Consider the following 18,405-nt stretch of genomic DNA (forward strand, 5'->3'; position numbering starts at 1 on the left):
TGGCCCGCTCCCCCCGGTATGCGGCTGACTGGCGGGCGGCTCCGCCAATCACAGCGCGGAGCGGCCTGACACCTCAGCCAATGGGGATCGCAGGCGGAGCGGCCGGGCACCAATCAGCGGGGGCCGAGGGGGCGGGACCAGGGCGCGGCCGCTTCTTCTCCGAGCGAGAGGCGAGGACGGGACAGCACGGAGATGTTGGGCCGAGTGGTGGCGGTAGGAGGCCGGGGAATGGGAGGGGGTGAAGGGGAGAGGAGGGGGGAGGGAAGGTTGGAGGGGAAGAGGAAGATGGGTGGGGAGAAGGCAGGGGTGGAGTAAAGCTGGGGAGGGAGGGTGGAGAATGGAAGAGAGGGACGGGGAGTGGGGAGGAGGGAAAGTGGGGGAGACAAAAGGAGTGAGGGATGGATCGGTGGGGGAGGTGTGGGGGTGAAATGGAGAGAAGGGATTGCTATGAAGGAGGTGTTTGGCTGGACTCTGCTCTCTGGTATTTCTCTCTATACCTGTTGCACGGGTTGAGTGTAGTCGTGCAGTCTGATACTGTATGTAAAGCAGGTAAAGTGAGTATGTGCGGTATGTAAAGCACACAAACAAAGCTTCTCACCACGACAACAACAAACCTGTGCCGGCTCAGAAGGTGCAAGGCAGGGGTGCCGGACCTTGGTAATTCGCTGCTTTGCCCTTGGTTGTTGTGCCAGGTGCTACGTGTGGGAATGCTGGAGAGGGCCAGAGCGGAGGGGGGAAGGGGGGCGGCGGTGGGGAGGGAGGGGGTGGCTTGGGGAGGGAGAAGGCAAGTAGCTGGGGGAGGGGAAAGTTGTTGGCACGGGTGGGTGTGTGGTGGAGTGGTTGGTGGCAAGGGGGAGTGGAGGGGGTGAGTGGCATGGGAGGGCGGATGGGTCAGTGGCAGAGAGTGTGGGTCTTCCATCAGCTGGAGACCCAGTGTCACAGTGGGGCAGTGACGTGTGGGGAGAGAGGACCCCGGTGAGAGGCAGCTGACTGCTGAGGGGGTGTTAATGCCCAGTGGTCTGTGCCAGCCTGCACCGTGGAACTGGCTCCACAAAGCTCTTGAGATACTTGTCCCTGTGCCACCGCTTGCCGAGCAGGGCCCGGTCTGTGGGACAAGGTGTCAGCATGTCCTTGGTGCTGAGATTTCCAATCCGCTCCTCCCTACAGGTGCTCCTCTCTCTCCTGAGTTCATTGCTTGATGTCTTCCTGAAGCTATTGGGGCTGAGGAAGAATGGTCCACCCATCACACTGGAAGACCCAAACACCAAGTATCCGCTGAGGCTGATCGATAAAGAGGTGAGTCTGGAGCAAGATACTACCATTACTGGGCTGACGAGGCAGGCACCTGACCTCACATCTCATCACAGTGGGCGGGCAGCTGATTCAATAAACATGTCATAAAATTATTAATAACATTTGGAATGAAACTAGAACAACTGTTGTAAGTCCATGATGTTGATTAATGTCCTTCAGAGACAGTTAGTTCTCGCTAACTATAATGCTGTTGGATTATATTTGAACTCTGGCATCATTTTATCTTTGCACTGCCTGCTGTACTTGTGCACAGAAGATAGACACAACATGCTAGAGTATCTCGGCGGGTCAGGCAACATCCCTAAAAGAAAAGGATAGGTGATGTTTTGGGTTGAAACACTTCTTCACATTGAGAGGCTGGTTTACAAAAAAAGACACAACGTTCTATCAGAGTAACTCAGCGGGTCAGGCAGCATCTCTAGAGATCGTGGATAGGTGACATTTCAGGGACTTCTTTAGACGGCCTGCCATTCTGAGCCAAGGGCAGAGGAGAGTTCAAGGAACGAGGCAGCAGCAACCTTGGGCAGAAGCACTTCGAAGATGTCCTCAACCTTGACTCAATTAAATTTGCATTCCAACTTCTGTTTTCTGCGTTCCCATTGCTAAAACTTGATGTTTTGGGAATGTTGCCTGTGACTTTGAGTACCGTTAACCCTTTGAGTACTGTTCGGATTGATCATAGCGTGCATCAAGGAAATACAGAGTTCTCTGAGCTCAGCCAAAGATTTCCTTATGGAAAGGGACATTGGGGTATGTAGCTTAAATTAGTGAGTCGATGCCAGCAACCATTCCTCAGCCCATCAGCACAATTGGGCCATTCAGCCCATCGAGACTACTCCGCCATTCAAACATGGCTGATCTGCCTTTCTCTCTCAACTTCATTCTCCTGCCTTCTCATAACATTTGATCAAGATTTAATTGTGATCACAGATAACGCTCCTCATTGTCCACTGTGCCAGCGATGTTAGTGTCTCCGCAAACTTACACTAACCATGCCTCCTACATTCACATCCAAATCACTAATGGAAATAACAAACAATGGTGCGTGGACACAGCAACAGAAGGAGGAAGAGAAAGATGCAATTCACAACCACGTCATCCTCTGAACTTTATCACTGTTTACAGGAAGCTGCTTATCACAGGTCACAGTTAATGATTCATTTTACTGCAATTGATGCACTGTTAGAGAAAGCGAAAGGTTTAATGTGAATCAATGAGTAGAATGGTGTGCAGCTTTGCTGCAGTGTGTGCTGTGCTGTATTGCAGCATTTGCAGGGCAAGGCTGCAGTGTGTTGCAGGGCAAGGCTGCAGCGTGTTGCAGGGCAGGGCTGCAGTGTGTTGCAGTGCAGGGTTGCAGTGTGTTGCCGTGCTGGGCTGCAGCATTTTGCAGGCTGGGTTGCAGTGTGTTGCAGTGCAGGGCTGCAGCATGTTGCAGGGCAGGTCTGCAGTGTTGCAGGGCAGGATTGCAGTGTGTTGCCGTGATGGGCTGCAGCATTTTACAGGCAGGGTTGCGGTGTGCTGCAGTGCAGGGCTGCAGTGTGTTGCAGTGCAGGGATGCAGCATGTTGCAGGGCAGGGCTGCGGCATGTTGCAGGGCAGGGCTGCAGTGCGTGCTGTGTTGCAGTGCAGGGCTGCAGTGTGTTGTGCTGCGGAGTGCTCCAGTACAACACTAGTGTGTGCTACAGCATGCTGCAGGGCAAGGCAGCTGTGCTGCAACAATAACCTGTACAGATAACCCAGTGCGTGAGACACAACAACTGCAGCTTCTCCCCGATGTTAGACTCTCGGGGCTGTGATCTCTAATCTCTGGTCTGGCCATCTCCCAAAAGGCAAATCAGAACTGCTGCTGTGGAAATCTGAAACATGAACCAAATGCCTAAAACACTCGGCAGGTCAGGCAGCATCTGTGGAGGGACAAACAGCTGGAGGGAAATATTGGAGAGACGTGTAGCTAATTAAAGGTGGAACAAGCACGAAGGGCAGAGTGACTTCATCCAGCTTCTGTGCCTGCGTTTGGAGGTTCATGCGGTGAAGGCAGTGATGGTTGATGAATGACCAAGCCTTATGGAATTTTAACGTGGCAATCTCTAGAGAGAATGTTTAATTGTCAGTAAAACACCAAGTGTTTTGTTTCTCATTCCTTCTCTGCCTTGGTTTAGTTTTCTTTAGATACAGCACGGAAACAGGCCCTTCGGCCCACCGAGTCTGTGCTGAACAGTGATCCCCGCACACTAGCACTATCCCATTCACACCCTAGGGACAATTTACAACTATACTGAGCCAATTAACCTTCAAACCTGCACATCTTCGGGGTGTGGGAGGAAATCGGAGCAGCTGGAGAAAAGCCACGCAGGTCACGGGGAGAATGTACAAACTCCGTATAGACAGCACCCGTAGTCAGGATTGAACCCAGGTCTCTGGCGCTGTGAGGCAGCAACTCTACCACTGCCGCCTTGGAACTCTGCAGCAGCACTATAGCTTCCCTGTTCATAAAATACAAAGTGCTGGAGGAACTCAGCGGGTCAGGCAGCATCAGTGGAGGGAATGAACAGTTGTGGAGGGAATGAACAGTTGCTGTGTCCAAATCAATTGTACAAACCAAGTCCATAGAGGATCGCAGTTGCTGAGGTTAGTGTCGTGCAATGTTCAAGAGCCTGATAGTTGTTGGGAAGAAGCTGTTCTTGAACCTGGAGATCACAGTTTTCGGGCTCCTGTACCTTCGAGATGAGAGCGTGGCCAGGGTGGTGTGGGTCTTTGATGCTGGCTGCCTTTTAAGTGAACATCCATCTGGCAAGCCCCCTGGTCTGGACTTGGGGGCTCAGCACATGGGAGGGTCAGCACATGGGAGGGTCAGTCTGTGCCCGGGGAACCCCCACCAGGGGCACCTGGTGCTGGTCAGTGGGTGTTGTTAATGGTGGCGGTGTCTGGGGTGGGACGGTGGGGACCTGGGGATGGGGTGGATAGTGGTGGTCCGATGGTCAGTGGGTGATGGCGGTGGGGTCTGGGGCTGGATGGTGGGGACCTTGGCTGGGTGGTGGGGTCCGATGGTCAGCCCAGCCCTGGCCTGAGGAGATTACACATGGGCCGCGGACGTTGACCGGTGCGTGTTTCTGCCCCCAGATTGTGACCCGTGACACCAGGAGGTTCCGCTTCGCCCTCCCGTCCCCGAATCATGTGCTGGGGCTGCCTATCGGTGAGTCTCCGTCCCTGCTCTGGGAGAGCCACGCCACCCCCTCTCCCCGCCCCCTTTCTCCGCCCCCTCTCCCTACCCTCTTTCCCCACCCCCTCTCCCCACCCCCTCTCCTCTCACCATCTCTCCCCACCCTCTATCCCCATCCCCTCTCCCCACCCACTCTCACCATCTCTCCCCACCCTCACCATCTCTCCCCACCCCCTCTCCCTACTGTCCCACCATCTCTCCCCGCCGCGCCACCGTCTTTCCCCGCTGCCCCCAATTCACCCCCCTCCCCAACTGCCCTCCCACCCCCTGCTCTCCTGACGGGCAACTTTTCCACGCAAAGGTGGTGGGTATGTGGAACGCGCTGCCGGAGGAGGTAGTTGAGGCAGGTACTATAAGACATTTAAAAGACATTTGGAGAGGTTTAGTGAGATATGGGCAGGTCTAGCTTAGATGGGACATGTTGAGTCGAAGAGCCTGTTTCTGTATGTATGACTCTGACACCATGGGTTAAAGGGCTAATGGAACCCACTTACCGTTCTCCCACAGCCCCGACAATCCCCTCCATGGATTTATCCAGTTTTATCGGATTTCCCTGGGGAAGTTTGTGTAGAATTTGCTCCCTCCAGCTCCTGGGTCGTGAAGCATTGCCACCTCGTTGGCCAGGGCTGTCTGATGTTTCTGTGAAGCTTTGATTTTAATTGCTCTGTGGATTTAATAGCCCCTCAGTCATAGTGCTGCACCGTAAGGAAACAGGGCCTTCGGCCCATCGTGCAGGGGGTGAGGACGCTGCAACTGCAGCTGGGCAGGGGTTGCAGGGGTGTGGGAGTGACGGCAGCACAGGTGCTGTGGCGGTACCTCCCTGGCTGCAGGCTGCACTGACGCACCTCCCGTGTTCCCCGTAGGGCAGCATGTCTACCTGTCGGCCAGGATCAGCGGGCAGCTGGTGGTGAAGCCCTACACCCCCGTCTCCAGCGATGATGACAGAGGCTACGTGGACCTGGTGATTAAGGTAATGGTCATTCGGATGATCCGGCTCTGCTCCGGGGTCCAGGACTTCATCCCCCCCCCCCCTCCAACTCCATCCATCTTCTTCCTCCCCTCTCTCCCACTCCCCCTCTCCCTCCATCCCCTCTCCCCTCCGCCCTCCCTTCTTCCCTCCACTACCAATTTGTAGTTGGGTTCTTTGGAAGTTCCTAGTGTTCAATAGCTTGATGGTCGATGGGAAGAGGCTGTTCCTGAATCTACAGTAGAGAGCATGTTGACTGGATACATCACAGCCTGGTTCAGCAACTCAAAGGCCCAGGAATGAAGGATGCTACAGAGTGTGGGAGGGGAGGGGGGGGTATTGACCAGCTGTTCTGGATTGACCAGATGTTGTGACGGAGTGAGTGCAGATGTTGCTTGGGGGACATGGACCCCCAGCGGGGCCACCCACAGACATGGGGTCCCGGGCGTTGTGGCCGGAGTGCTCGGCCCCGCGGTCTCTCTGGACGCCGGTCGGTGACTCGCGGTTCTTGTTGCAGGTTTACTTCAAAGGAGTTCACCCCAAGTTCCCCGAGGGGGGGAAGATGTCGCAGCACCTGGAGAGTCTGCGGCTGCAGGACACGGTGGACGTCCGCGGCCCCAGCGGCCTGCTGGTGTACAAGGGCCGAGGCAAGTGCTGGGCAGTGGGTGGGGGTGGACGGGACTGGGGCTGGGGTTAAATGCAGGCCGGGGGCTGGGCAGTGGGAGCGTGGGTGGTCGGGGGGGCAGTAGGTGGAGTGGGTCAGCATGGGCGGTTGGGGTGTACAGGGGGTTTGAGTAGTCAATGGGATACTGAACGGGTGGAGGTGGATTGGGTGCCCTGTGGTGGTCAGGGTGGAGGGAGATTGGTGTGGGACAAGATGGTCAATGGGACAGTGGGTTGCGGTGGCCATTTGGGCTGTGGGTGGGGAGGAGGGAGACGGGTGTTGAACTGACCTGGGAGTTGCGTGTGGACTTCAGCCCATCCTGTCTATGCCGACCCATTAAGACCTTGCCTCTACTGATCCCATTTACTGACACAGGGTCCTCCGGCTGCGTGTTGTGGGTCTCTGCCACCACCACTCTCCAGGGTCCAGCCCCACCCTGCACTGGTGTGTCAGTGGTACCCACACCCTGGTGAAGTAGTGGTACCTACTGCCTGGGCAGTCCGTACCTGCTCCCTGGTCTGTCAGTGGTACCCATACGCTGGCAGCGATGAACCGGTACCCAGGATATGAAGCACCATGTGGTCAGGGGAAGGTGCCCTTCGGCTCAGAGGCCTTGGGTGATCGATCTGTGCTTTGTTTGCAGGGCAATTTGCCATTCGTCCGGACAAGAAGTCTGAAGCCAAGGTCAAGGAGGTGAAGAAAGTGGGCATGATCGCTGGTGGCACAGGTGAGGCTTTCTCCAGCTGTAGATAACCACAGCACAGAAAATGGCCCATCTGAGCTTTCCATTGGGGCCATAATCCTTTAAACATTTTCTATCCATGAACCTGCCCAAATGTCTTTTAAATGTTGTTATAGTAACTGCCTCAACTACCTCCTCTGGCTGCTCGTTCCATACACCCACCACCCAAAAAAATTGCCCCTCAGGTTTGTATTAAATCTTTCCCCTACTCTGGGTGAAAGACTCCATCCAGCCTATCTATACCTCTCATTATATTATACACCTCTATTAGATCATCCCTCTTCTTTCTACACTCCAAGAAATAAACTCCTAGCCTGCCCAACCTCTCCTGATAGCCCAGGCCCTCGAATCCTGGCAACATCCTCATAAATCCTCTCTGCACCCTTTCCAGCTTAATAGCATCTGCTACAGTAGATGTGATATTACAGTTAGGGGCTGATACAGGGCAAAGCGGGACGCCGGGGTGCCCCTGGTAGTGATCCCAGTCCCTCCTCACTCCACTGCAGGCGAGGGGTGGGTCCTATGAGGTTCTGTTTGAGAGCATGAGAGTTCTGGTGCGCCCAGCGGCAGTGTTGCTATCTCACCGAGCCAGAGACCCGAGTTTGATCCTGACTATGGGTGCTGTCTGTACAGAGTTTGTACGTTCTCCCTGTGACCGCGTGGGTTTTCTCTGGGTGCTCCGGTTTCCTCCCACATACCAAAGACATACAGGTTTGTAGGTTAATTGGCTCGGGTGGAAATTGTAAATTAGCCCTAGTGTGTAGGATAGTGTTAATGTATGGGGGGGGGGGGGCGATCGCTGGTCGGCATGAACTCGGTGGTCCGCAGGGCCTGTTCTTGCGCTCTATCTCGCCCGGGTCTGCCACGGCTCCACCATCACTGCTCCAGTGCCTGATCTGTGCTCTCTCCTTTCTCCAGGCATCACCCCCATGCTCCAGCTGATCCGAGCCATCGTCAAGGATCCCGAGGACACCACAATTTGCCATCTGCTGTTTGCCAACCAGGTAAGATGCAGCCCAGGGTCAAACTGATCACCATCTCCCACGCATCCAGTGACCTGGGTAGCTGTTTGGGCTGGTGCCAAATCAGAATGGTCACAACTCTGACCAAGAGCAATCCACCAAATTCCATCCCATTTTTTAATCTTATCCCACAGGTGTCTGTATACCTGCCACACCTGCTCTATGCTGAGTTGTGCTTTGTCCCAAGCTCCCCTGAGGGTGGGAACGATCATAGGGGTTTATTTTGAGGAGCAAGGACTCGTCCCCAATATCCCGGTCCACACAAACCCAGCTCTCACCCTGGTGAGGGATTACCTGGGTGTTACTGTACTGCTGGTCATGGAAACTCGATGCTGACCGGTTTCTGTGTGTACCACGACCCTGGGCTTTAGTTTAGTTTATTACTGTCACGTGGTACAGTGAAAGTTTTGTGTTGCGTGCTATCCAGTCAGCGGAAAGACTGTACACTATTACAATCGAGCCATCTAGAGTGTACAGATATGTGATAAAGGGAATAATGTTTAGTACAAGACAAAGTCCAGTAAAGTCCAATTAAAGATAGCCCGATGGTCTATAAAGAGGTTGTTAGTAGATTAGGAACGCACACTAGGATGGTTCAGTTTCCTGATAACAGCTGTGGACAAATCGTCCCTGAGGATGAAGATTAGAAAGTTAAATGTCCTTCCCCCTCCGTGATGTACGATGCAGGGAGTACGGGGAGGGACCGAAATCCATTGGCAGGTGGTGGGTGAATCTTGTGGGGGGGACACTGGGTCATTGAGCAGATTTCAAGCCGCTCTAATTGTTTGTTGTTCACATGTATAGATTTGTCCAAGGTCCACGCTGTGGGCAAGGTTGTGAGCACCTGTTTTAACTTTTTCAGAGTGAGAAGGACATTCTTCTGCAAGCCGAGCTGGAGGAAATTGAAGCCGAGAATCCTCACTCTGTGATCATCTGGTACACCTTGGATAAAGCTCCTGAAGGTACACTCCTCACCCAACACCAGTTCTCAGCAGGTTTGGGAGATCCCTCTGCAGACCCCTCCCTCTCACCTCCTCCAGCCATGACACCCTTCCCCACTGCTGAACGCTCTCCAAGTCTGGCGTTATCATCATTCCCAATTTTCATTGCTCCCACATTAAATGGGGATAGGCTGGGTGAGTGGGCAAATGCATGGCAGATGCAGTATAATGTGGATAAATGTGAGGTTATCCACTTTGGTGGCAAAAACAGGAAAGTAGACTAATCTAAATGGTGGCCGATTAGGAAAAGGGGAGATCTGGGTGTCATGGTACACCAGTCATTGAAAGTAGGCATGCAGGTGCAGCAGGCAGTGAAGAAAGCGAATGGTATGTTAGGGTCTTGGTGAGACCACACCTGGAGTATTGCGTACAGTTTTGGTCTCCAAATCTGAGGAAGGACATTATTGCCATAGAGGGAGTGCAGAGAAGGTTCACCAGACTGATTCCTGGGATGTCAGGACTTTTATATGAGGAAAGACTGGATAGACTTAGCTTGTACTCGCTAGAATTTAGGAGATTGAGGGGAGATCTTATAGAAACTTACAAAATTCTTAAGGGGTTAGACAGGCTAGATGCAGGAAGATTGTTCCCGATGTTGGGGAAGTCCAGGCCAAGGGGTCACAGCTTAAGGATAGAGGGGAAATCCTTTAGGACCGAGATGAGAAAAACATTTTTCACAGAGAGTGGTGAATCTCTGGAACTCTCTGCCACAGAAGATAGTTGAGGCCAGTTCATTGGCTATATTTAAGAGGGAGTTAGATGTCGCCCTTGTGGCTAAAGGGATCAGGGTATGGAGAGAAGGCAGGTACGGGTACTGAGTTGGATGATCAGCCATGATCATATTGAATGGCCAAATGGCCTACTCCTGCACCTATGTTCTATATTTCTATGTAAAGGCACATGGAATGCAAACCTTCATCATCAGGGCATTGAAAACAAGAGGAAGTGATGATGTAGCACTATAGTACTTTGGTTAGGTTGCATTCAGGGTATTGTGTGCAGTTCTGGTCACCACATTGCAGGAAGGATGTGGAGGCTTTGGAGAGGGTGTAGGAGGTTTCGCAGACAGGCAGAACCTTTTTCCCCCAGGGTAGACATCTCAAATACTAGAGGGCATGGCTTGAAGCAATTCAAAGGAAATGTACAAGGCGTTTTAATTTTTTTTACTCCTTGTGTGTGCTGCAGGGGTGGTGGTGGATGCAGATACGATAGTGGTGTTTTAGGCTTTTAGATAGGTAGGGAATGGAGGGACGTGGATCACATGCAGGCCGAGATTAGTTTAACTTGGCGTCATGTTACGCATGGACATTGTGGGCCAAAGGGTGTGCTAATGTCCTGACCTGTCCTGTTAAAGGTCTTCAGCTGCCTGAGCCCTTGGGTCTCTCTCCACACCCCTCCCTTTATTGACATGTACAAGATCATGAGGGGCATGGATAAAGTGAATGATCACTGTCTTTTTCCCCAGAGTAGTGTATTCTAAAACAAAAGGGCAAAAGCTTAAGGTGAGAGAGGATTTAAGAGGGACTTCGGGGGCAGTTTTTTCCACTCAGAGGGTAGTCTGTAGATGGAATGAGCAGCTGGAGGAAGCCAGAGAAGCAGATACATTTATGACTTTTCAGACATTTGGACAGATATGGATAGGGAAGGTTTAGAGGGATATGAGCCAAATGCAGACCAATGGGACTAGCCCAGAAAGCCAACTTGGTCGCATGGACAAGGTGGGCTGAATGGCCTTTTTTTCTGTGCTGTACAACTCAGACTCTACCAAGTCTGCAAAATGCAACTATTTTGTTTTTAAAGCACAAACATTGCCACTTGTTTTTGTTTTTTAGGCTGGAAATACAGTGAGGGGTTTGTGAGTGAGCAGATGATCCGGGACCACCTGCCCCCGCCAGCAGACGATGTGCTGATCCTGATGTGTGGCCCCCCGCCCATGATAGAGTTCGCCTGTAACCCCAACCTGGACAAACTGGGCTACGGCCAGGACACGCGGTTTGCGTATTGAGCGTTGGTCCAGAAACGGAATTGGACTTAGGACCAGGATTCCACTTTTATATAAGCTACCTACTTAATCGCAAAATGCCAGTGTCATTACAGCTGAAACGAAAGGCAAGATATTGAGGAGGGTGGTCTTGGCCGGCTGTCCTCTGAACCGCTACTGCTTCATTGTAATTTTGCAAAGTGCTTGGAGATGTGCTCTGGGCTTGTCACGGTGATCACACAAAGGCTGGTGGTGGGGCTGGCCTGTGGGTGATAGTTGGTGAGAGAATGCACTTTGTGCAGGAGACAGACAGGACCACAGGAGTCCTGGTCACAGGTGTGAATGACTGTTCTGAGGCCGGGGGGGAGGGGGGGGAAGAAGGTTATTGAAGGACAACATTCACCAGTCATGGGGTGATGAGGATTGGAAGTATGGGACCAAAGATGAGGCTGCACAGTGTGGCCAGCACCATCATTGCAAGGGGACATTTCCATTAGACACCCGCTTGGAGTATCTTTGCTGAGTTTGCATGCACTCCTGGTCTTCCCTGAAACATTGGACATACGATTAAGGGAGCATTGTTAACACTATCTTCAGTGAAAAGCCTGCAGAGAGGGAGCAGACACCTATCAGTTGTACAACCCTACAGCCCACGGTATCCATGATCTTTGTACTTGCATTGTCCACAGCCTCATCACTTTGGTTATTCCAGTGCTGCCACTTTAACCAGACCACCCAGTACTAAATCCTTGCACTCTCTCACCCTCCTGTCTGCACAACCCAGACTTGTGCTTTGCATGCTATGCAGCCTTACCTGTCCTGTGCCCCTTCACCTCGCTCCCCACTTGTCAGCAGACAGCTTCCTGCAGCAGCTTGCAACAAACAATTCCAACTTGATTTGTAATGGGATTTTTAATTGTCAGATGATAACTATAATATTGTTTTGAGAGGAATGTCATCGTCTATGCTAGTTGCCTGTCAGCCTTTGGATAGTCTTTCCTAGAGAAAGAGCAGAACTCTGTAAACATGGAATGGACTAACCAGGTGAGGAAACAGCAAATTGGAGCACACGCTGCACTGGGTAGATTCCAGATTACTTCAGCTGGCTGCAGGTTAGTCCAATGTAAACTTGACTTCACAGCTTTGCAGCAGTTCATGGTTTGTCCATTGCCACATCATGTACAAATGGCACAAAATAAAGTTATTAAATGGCACTTGTTATGTTGAATTTTATTATCTAGAGTGCTTAACTACAGCCAGCACCAATTGATCACAAGCTCCACAGAAGGCTTGTGGTATGATCAGTGTGATGAATATACATCAAGACATTACAGAGCTCCCTCTACACAAAAGGTAGATAAGCCTGTTCAACTGGTTAGACTAAAGAGGAAAACAGCACCAAGAGAAAACCCATGCAGTCACAAGGAGAAAGTACAAACTCTCTACAGACCGCATCCGTAGTCAAGTTCGAACCCGGGTTTCTGGTGCTGTGTCACCGCGCAACGGTGCCACCCCACAGGTTTGAATGCACCTCTCTACTTGTAACTAACTGGAGGCTACAGAAACATTTGGCTGTGCGGACAGCTGAACCACAAGCCCTAATCAATGACGGTGGAAGTCACCACCTCCGCGGGCTCCTGCCTCCATATCTCTGGTTGCACCCAATCCAGCTTCCAAGTGCCATCTCCTTAACTAATGATATCACCTGTAGGGGAGGGCATAGGACAGCTTTAATTACAAGCTTGACGTTCAAAATGAAATGGGTGCGATCCCATGGTCATTCCGTGCAGAACCAACCTGGACCAGTCACCTTACCCAGGACTGCCCACGCTCCTCCAAGTAAGTCTGGGAATCTTGTAATGTGGGCACTTCTGTTCAACAGGGAGGGTTTTTTGATGTTACACCAGGTTTGTCTGCAGCGGGGGAGAACTGAAAGTGGAATCAATGTTTGCTCTGGGATCTGAGAAACCAAACCCCTCTCCACCGATCAACGATGCCCAGTGATTCATTCACCATTCAATCCAAGATATTTCAAACAATTTATTGTGCAATACTTTATTTTTACATTGAAATATTCACATGAGCGTGATGTATATAATGCTGTAGTTATACATGATTCTGCTTTCATGGTTTGGGTCGGGGGCTGTTTCTAATAACGTGCCTCCTGTCAATTGTTTTGTTTGCAATGTTCACGTGACAATCCAATGACCGAACTGGCAAGAGATTTCACAAAGACTTTCCCACCGAGTTCTGGCCGTCTTTGGCCGTTTCGATTCATTTAAAAACTCAATGGCCAGTGAGAGCTACTGAACTGCCTGTGGGGAAAGCCATTGATAATAAATGTAAATGTACTAAAACCACATAAATATGCCACAAAAACATTGCACAAAAACCCTCAACACAAAGTATGGCAGAATAATGGCATAGTTAACAATGCAAAATAAATAAACTAATAAAAAGCACATTAACCTGGGGCGGGATGGGAGCTTGGGTTCCAAATGCAGGACCAGTGGATCTGATGGCATTTGAAGAGGTCTTGTACCACCAGCCAGGGGCTCCAGAGCAGCCCATTTACAGCTGAACTCAACACTATCTACTTCCTTGCTATTTAAAAGCCACGCATGTAGAAAAATACATTTATAATGACCAAGTATTGGCGTGGCACTGAGAGGAGAGCAAAAACAGCTCTCAAAGATTTGTTTCCTTTTTGACAAGTGTTTAAATAAAGGAGCATCTTTAAATTTGAGAATCATATGAACATAGCTTTAGATAAAATAGTTGTCTTTAGAATACAAAGATTAGTACTAAAATTGGTGCATAAGTAACAAAGTACAATGCCGGTCAGGATTGATCTACAGTTTTGTAAGGTCTTTGCTCAGACTTTGGGCAATTGCATGTCTAACTGCAGATGTGGTAGATGATCGACAGTATTATGCTGGCAATCGGCCTGGGCCACAGTGGACTCTGCTGACACTGCTGTGCTAACATTCGGCTTTACACCACTGCTCTATGTTGTCATTTTCAACCAAAGCAAAGTGCTGGAGGAACTCAGCGGGTCAGGCTGCATATCTGTAGGGGACGGACAGACGACGTTTCGGGTTGGGACCCATCTTTAAAGCTTGTCCATTCCCTCCGCAGAGACTGCCGGCCCAACCAAGTTCCTGCAGCACTTTGTCTTTCGATCAAGTTTCCAGCATCTGCAGTCTCTTGTGCCACCGCCGTCGTGATTTTCACATTCAACATAGGAGCAATCTGCTCATTAAGTAACAACATGCATCAACAATGATCCGAACAATTCTCAGTTATAACATCCGATTACAAAATGGACATAATTCCTACTATGCAATCTGTACCATTTAAAACATGCTAAAATTTAAAACAAACAGTATTCCATCCCAAATGTCACACCACTTGCTACAACAGACCCAAGTTATTTTTGCAACCTGGGTTACAAAACGGGAAACAAAGTTACCCCCCCCACCATTGTGAAAAACTCTACATGGATCAGGCCAGGAACCAGCTGGAGTACAATCCCTACATCGATACAAATCATTGCACTAGTCAATAACCCCAATCTAAAGTTGCATGGTACAAAATACTACTTTTATCTGCCTCTTTAGAAAATTACAAAAAGGTACAAAACTCACGTTGTGGCAGAAAAGGACAATTGTTGTAAAATAACTGGATAATCAAAATGGCAAAATTTTTGGTTATTTAAGGCATTCGAGAGCTATTGCTTGCTTGAGGTAGCCAGTGACAGGTGGTCATGGACTGTGGTGGCTGCACAGGGCAGACCAGACTGCAGACCTGGCACAATGCTGTCGCCACACACTTCAGTATGAAAACATCACAGTCCTGATGAAAATCAAATAGGCCCTGGATTTTAAATACATAAAATGCAACTACCAAGTCAAATTACTGGCATCTTGTGTCTGGTTAACATAAACCATTTGGATTTTGAAATGTGTTTTCTGTCAAGGGCTGCAGTCAAACATCGCACTGATCGGATTTTCATCAAAACTCTAGATCCTGGATTTCCCCAGCTCTGATTGAGAGCAGATATTTGGTGGTGCTTTGTGCATTCGCTTTCACTCTCGGGAGAGGCGGTACAGGAGGTGGTGAGTAGTGCAGGCAGTTTGTTTTGTAGTGTCGGACCGAGAGGTGAAGGTGCATCCACACTGAAGGTGCTGGGTCGGTGAGGGTCAGACGTTCGAATCCTCCTCAGTCATGCTGGTGCAGGGCGAACCCGCGCTCAGATCTTTAAACATCTCGTCCTCTTTCAACATGTGCTACAAAGGAAACAGAAACAGTGACACTCCAGCCCATGGGAGCAGAGACAAGAACGAAGGACGTGGTTCAAAAGATTTATAGAACAACACTAGATTAAAGCAAATCTATAACTTTCAGACAGCCGCTGCCTTTTGATAGCAGTTCAATGTGGCACTTACTGTGAGATTGTTGATGCCCTCGGAGAACGCTCCGATCTGCCTCACTGTCCCCTCGGAGTCATCCATCTGAAACACCAAGCAACCATACACTTATTTTTACGATCTGTAGCACTGAGACGGGTCCTGGCATGGTTACAACAGGAGCTGTTCGTCACTGTTCTACTCTTTAGAGATATTGCACAGAAACAGGCTCTTCAGCCTACCTAGAGACCGCGCCGAACAGCGATTACTCCATTCACAATTATCCTACACACTAGGGCCAATTTACAGAAGCCAATTAACCTACAAACCCGTATGTCTTTGGAGTGTGGGAGGAAATAGGAGCACCCGCAGGAAACTGACACGGTCATGGGGAGAACGTACAAACTCCATACAAACAGCACACATAGCAAGGATTGAACCCGGGTCTCCGGCTCTGTAAGGCAGCAACTCTACCGCTGCGCCACTGTGCTGCTCTGCTCTCCTCCATGCCCACTGAACAGGAGGAGGGTGGTGGGGGTGGGGTGTGGTCTAAATCATAGAGAAAGGGGTAGAGACCATGGATGGAGGGGGAGCCAGGGTGTAGTGAGCGAGGGGGACTGCAGAAGGGAGGACAAGATGGCGTCAGTAAACAAGTGGCCTAGAACTGCCCCTACGTTGGATCTGTTGCAGCCCGAAGTGCCCTTAAACAGCATTACTGTAACCCCAGTTCAACACGTGTACACACGGAGGTGGTTGCACAGGATACCACTAGGTGATTGAGTGACCATGAGGGGAGTACAGTGTGTTGCTCACTGCCGTATATCGTGTACGGGTACAAGAAAAGCAAAGGTGCTCGCAAAGTGTGACAATACAGGTCTACCCCCAATTTTCCAGCACCCTTGGTTCCAGAGCATTGCTGGATTATCCATTTTGCCAGACCAACAGAGGTCACGTAATAATTCAACAATATACTTCTGACCCACTATTTATACCCCTCCCTGTGTCTCTAAAGCATCATGGACGGCTAGAAACAAATAAAGAATCAATTAACAAAGTAAATAATGAAAGCTTTCAGGACAGAGGTACACGCCCTGAAAGAGCGTGCGCCACATGCAATGCCCTCGGGATTTTGTCCAGATTAAAGGAAGTGTTGGACCATTTGCTGCCAGATCAGTGGTGCACCAGTACTTCCCATCAGAATGTTTGGCCTAATGAGAAGGTAACCATAAACTTGCCCGGGCAATGTTACCTGTTCAAGTCTGTCCAGGTCCTCCTCATTATACAGCCGCAGCTCCATCCCTCGACCCTGCTTGCTCCCTTTCTTGAACCCAGTTCCTGCTGGGAGCCCCAGTTCCATGGGACAGATGTACTCCTCTTCATCCTGCTTTCGCTTTCTCAGGCTCCCAAAGCTGCTGAACACCAGCTTCTTAGGCTGAGGAAGATAAACGCCATTAGCCAAGTCTGAATCAACAGAAGTTATACTTCCAGCAGCCAACGTCAGAACTTCCAAACAGCAGAACAATACTGACATTGCAAATTATTTCTTGGGAACCTAGATGGGTCACCTAATGGAGGTTTCCTGTTCAGGAGAACCTACACAGAGATCTTATCTCTGTACCTGTACCACTAACCTGGGATATAGATCATCTCTAGAATCAGCAATTATCCCCCACCCCCCCCACACCATAAAATTAAGGATTGTAAATAACACAAAGTTTGTGCACAATCTTACTTCACAGAGCATCTTAAGACTAACAGAATCAAGGGATATGGGGGAAAAAGCGGGAACAGGGTACTGATTTTGGATGATCAACCGTGATCATGTTGAATGGCGGTGCTGACTCGAAGGGCCGAATGGCCTACTCCTGCACCTATTTTCTATGTATATCAACCCCAAACCAATTCACACCTTGCTCGATACGCTTCAGTGGAACATTTTGACACAAGCAGTCACCATTCTACGCGACTGGTGGAAGAGGCAAAGGGTGTGAATGTCCCCATACCTTCCTATGGTTCAGAGCCAGTGAGTGGGAGCCAAGTAAAACCAGGGTTACACACCAGGGACACTGCACCAATGAAGGATAACTCTGATTGTGGGAAAACGTTGCCACGCCTGCAATGCAAAGAATCAGGCTTTAATAAGACCGTTGAATCTGTGCAGAGGAGCTTTGAACTGTTGTTTTTCCAACGTGCTAGCCACAATCAAGAACCTTGTGCAACAGAAGGACAGTATGAACAAGTGGACATCTTTGGTCTCACCTTAACTTTGGCAGTAGCTGTAAGGAGAGTATAGTCTGGCGATTCAACAGTCTCCCGTTTCTGTTGTTGAGCATCAGGACCAACCAGCAGGTTAAAGTGAGTGGCCAGGTGTCGTCTGAGGAGTGTTTTATTGGGTGGGATGTTCAGCAGCATTGCTAGTGTTTCCACATTGAAACGGGGTTCCAGTACCTGGTGATAGAAGACAAGTCGTTAATATATTATTCATTATTCGGGTGGCACGGTAACGCAACTGGTAGAATTGTACCTAAGGATCTACTACAGAGCTGCACAGTGCGTACAATGTACTTTAGGCATGATAGCACAGCGGTAGAGTTGTTGCCTTATGGCGCTAGAGACCCAGGTTTGATCCAGACTACAGGTGCTGACTGTACGGAGTAGGCACGTACTCCTTGTGACCGTGTAGCTTTTCTCCAGGTGCTCGTTTCCTCCCACACCAAAAACATGCAGGTTTGTAGGTTAATTGGTTTCTGTAAATTGTCCCTAGTGTGTGGGAGAGTGCTAGTATACGGGGCGATCGTTGGTCGGTGTGGACTCGGTGCAGGGGTAATTTGACGCATTGAATGACTTGGCACAGTCCCGCGGACCCCTGGCTCACCATCAGGCCGCCGTGCACACCGCTGCCCCGCAGGTTGGGAGCGTACTCTGCCAGGTCTGCCGAGCGCAGCCACTCCATCACACGGTGGTTGGTCCATTGCGACGCCTCTGCTGGGCTAATGTTACTCTGGCAGATAAAATATTTATACATGTTTTAAATTCCACTTCTTCAGACGTTAGAACAGAGCTACTGTACAGCAGTCTGCGCCTCC

At 50.2% G+C, this 18,405-nt stretch overlaps 2 protein-coding genes across 17 annotated transcripts in view; one reads left to right on the top strand and one right to left on the bottom strand.

The window, feature by feature from the left end:
* The first annotated feature begins 88 nt into the window (after window positions 1–88).
* Window positions 89–12,124, top strand: LOC116983936 (NADH-cytochrome b5 reductase 3-like). Of its 2 annotated transcripts, none has more exons than XM_033037882.1 (9): window positions 89–213; window positions 1,168–1,296; window positions 4,434–4,506; window positions 5,397–5,503; window positions 6,018–6,147; window positions 6,808–6,891; window positions 7,825–7,910; window positions 8,791–8,890; window positions 10,762–12,124. In XM_033037882.1, exons 1-9 carry the CDS (start codon window positions 193–195, stop codon window positions 10,932–10,934), a joined length of 903 nt encoding a protein of 300 aa, XP_032893773.1. In that variant the 5' UTR covers window positions 89–192; the 3' UTR covers window positions 10,935–12,124. The 2 variants fall into 2 exon arrangements, with proteins under 2 accessions (XP_032893773.1, XP_032893772.1); XM_033037881.1 differs by lacking the exon at window positions 89–213 and adding an exon at window positions 414–545.
* Window positions 12,125–12,935: 811 nt separating this feature from the next.
* Window positions 12,936–18,405, bottom strand: part of ppfibp1 (PPFIA binding protein 1) — a 103,112-nt gene continuing 97,642 nt past the window's right edge. For 12 of the 15 annotated variants that reach the window (XM_033037876.1, XM_033037880.1, XM_033037875.1 and 9 more), the window contains 5 exons: window positions 18,195–18,320; window positions 17,579–17,767; window positions 16,569–16,751; window positions 15,359–15,424; window positions 12,936–15,199 (listed from right to left, as the gene is read on the bottom strand). In XM_033037876.1, coding sequence (XP_032893767.1) covers window positions 15,113–15,199; window positions 15,359–15,424; window positions 16,569–16,751; window positions 17,579–17,767; window positions 18,195–18,320 — 651 coding nt within the window. In that variant the 3' untranslated portion in view covers window positions 12,936–15,112. The remainder of the gene's footprint in view (window positions 15,200–15,358; window positions 15,425–16,568; window positions 16,752–17,578; window positions 17,768–18,194; window positions 18,321–18,405) is intronic. The other 3 variants (XM_033037879.1, XM_033037878.1, XM_033037877.1) reach the window with 2 other exon arrangements.

The sequence above is a fragment of the Amblyraja radiata genome, chromosome 19, assembly GCF_010909765.2.
Source record: "Amblyraja radiata isolate CabotCenter1 chromosome 19, sAmbRad1.1.pri, whole genome shotgun sequence".
NCBI classification, from domain to species: Eukaryota; Metazoa; Chordata; class Chondrichthyes; order Rajiformes; family Rajidae; genus Amblyraja; species Amblyraja radiata.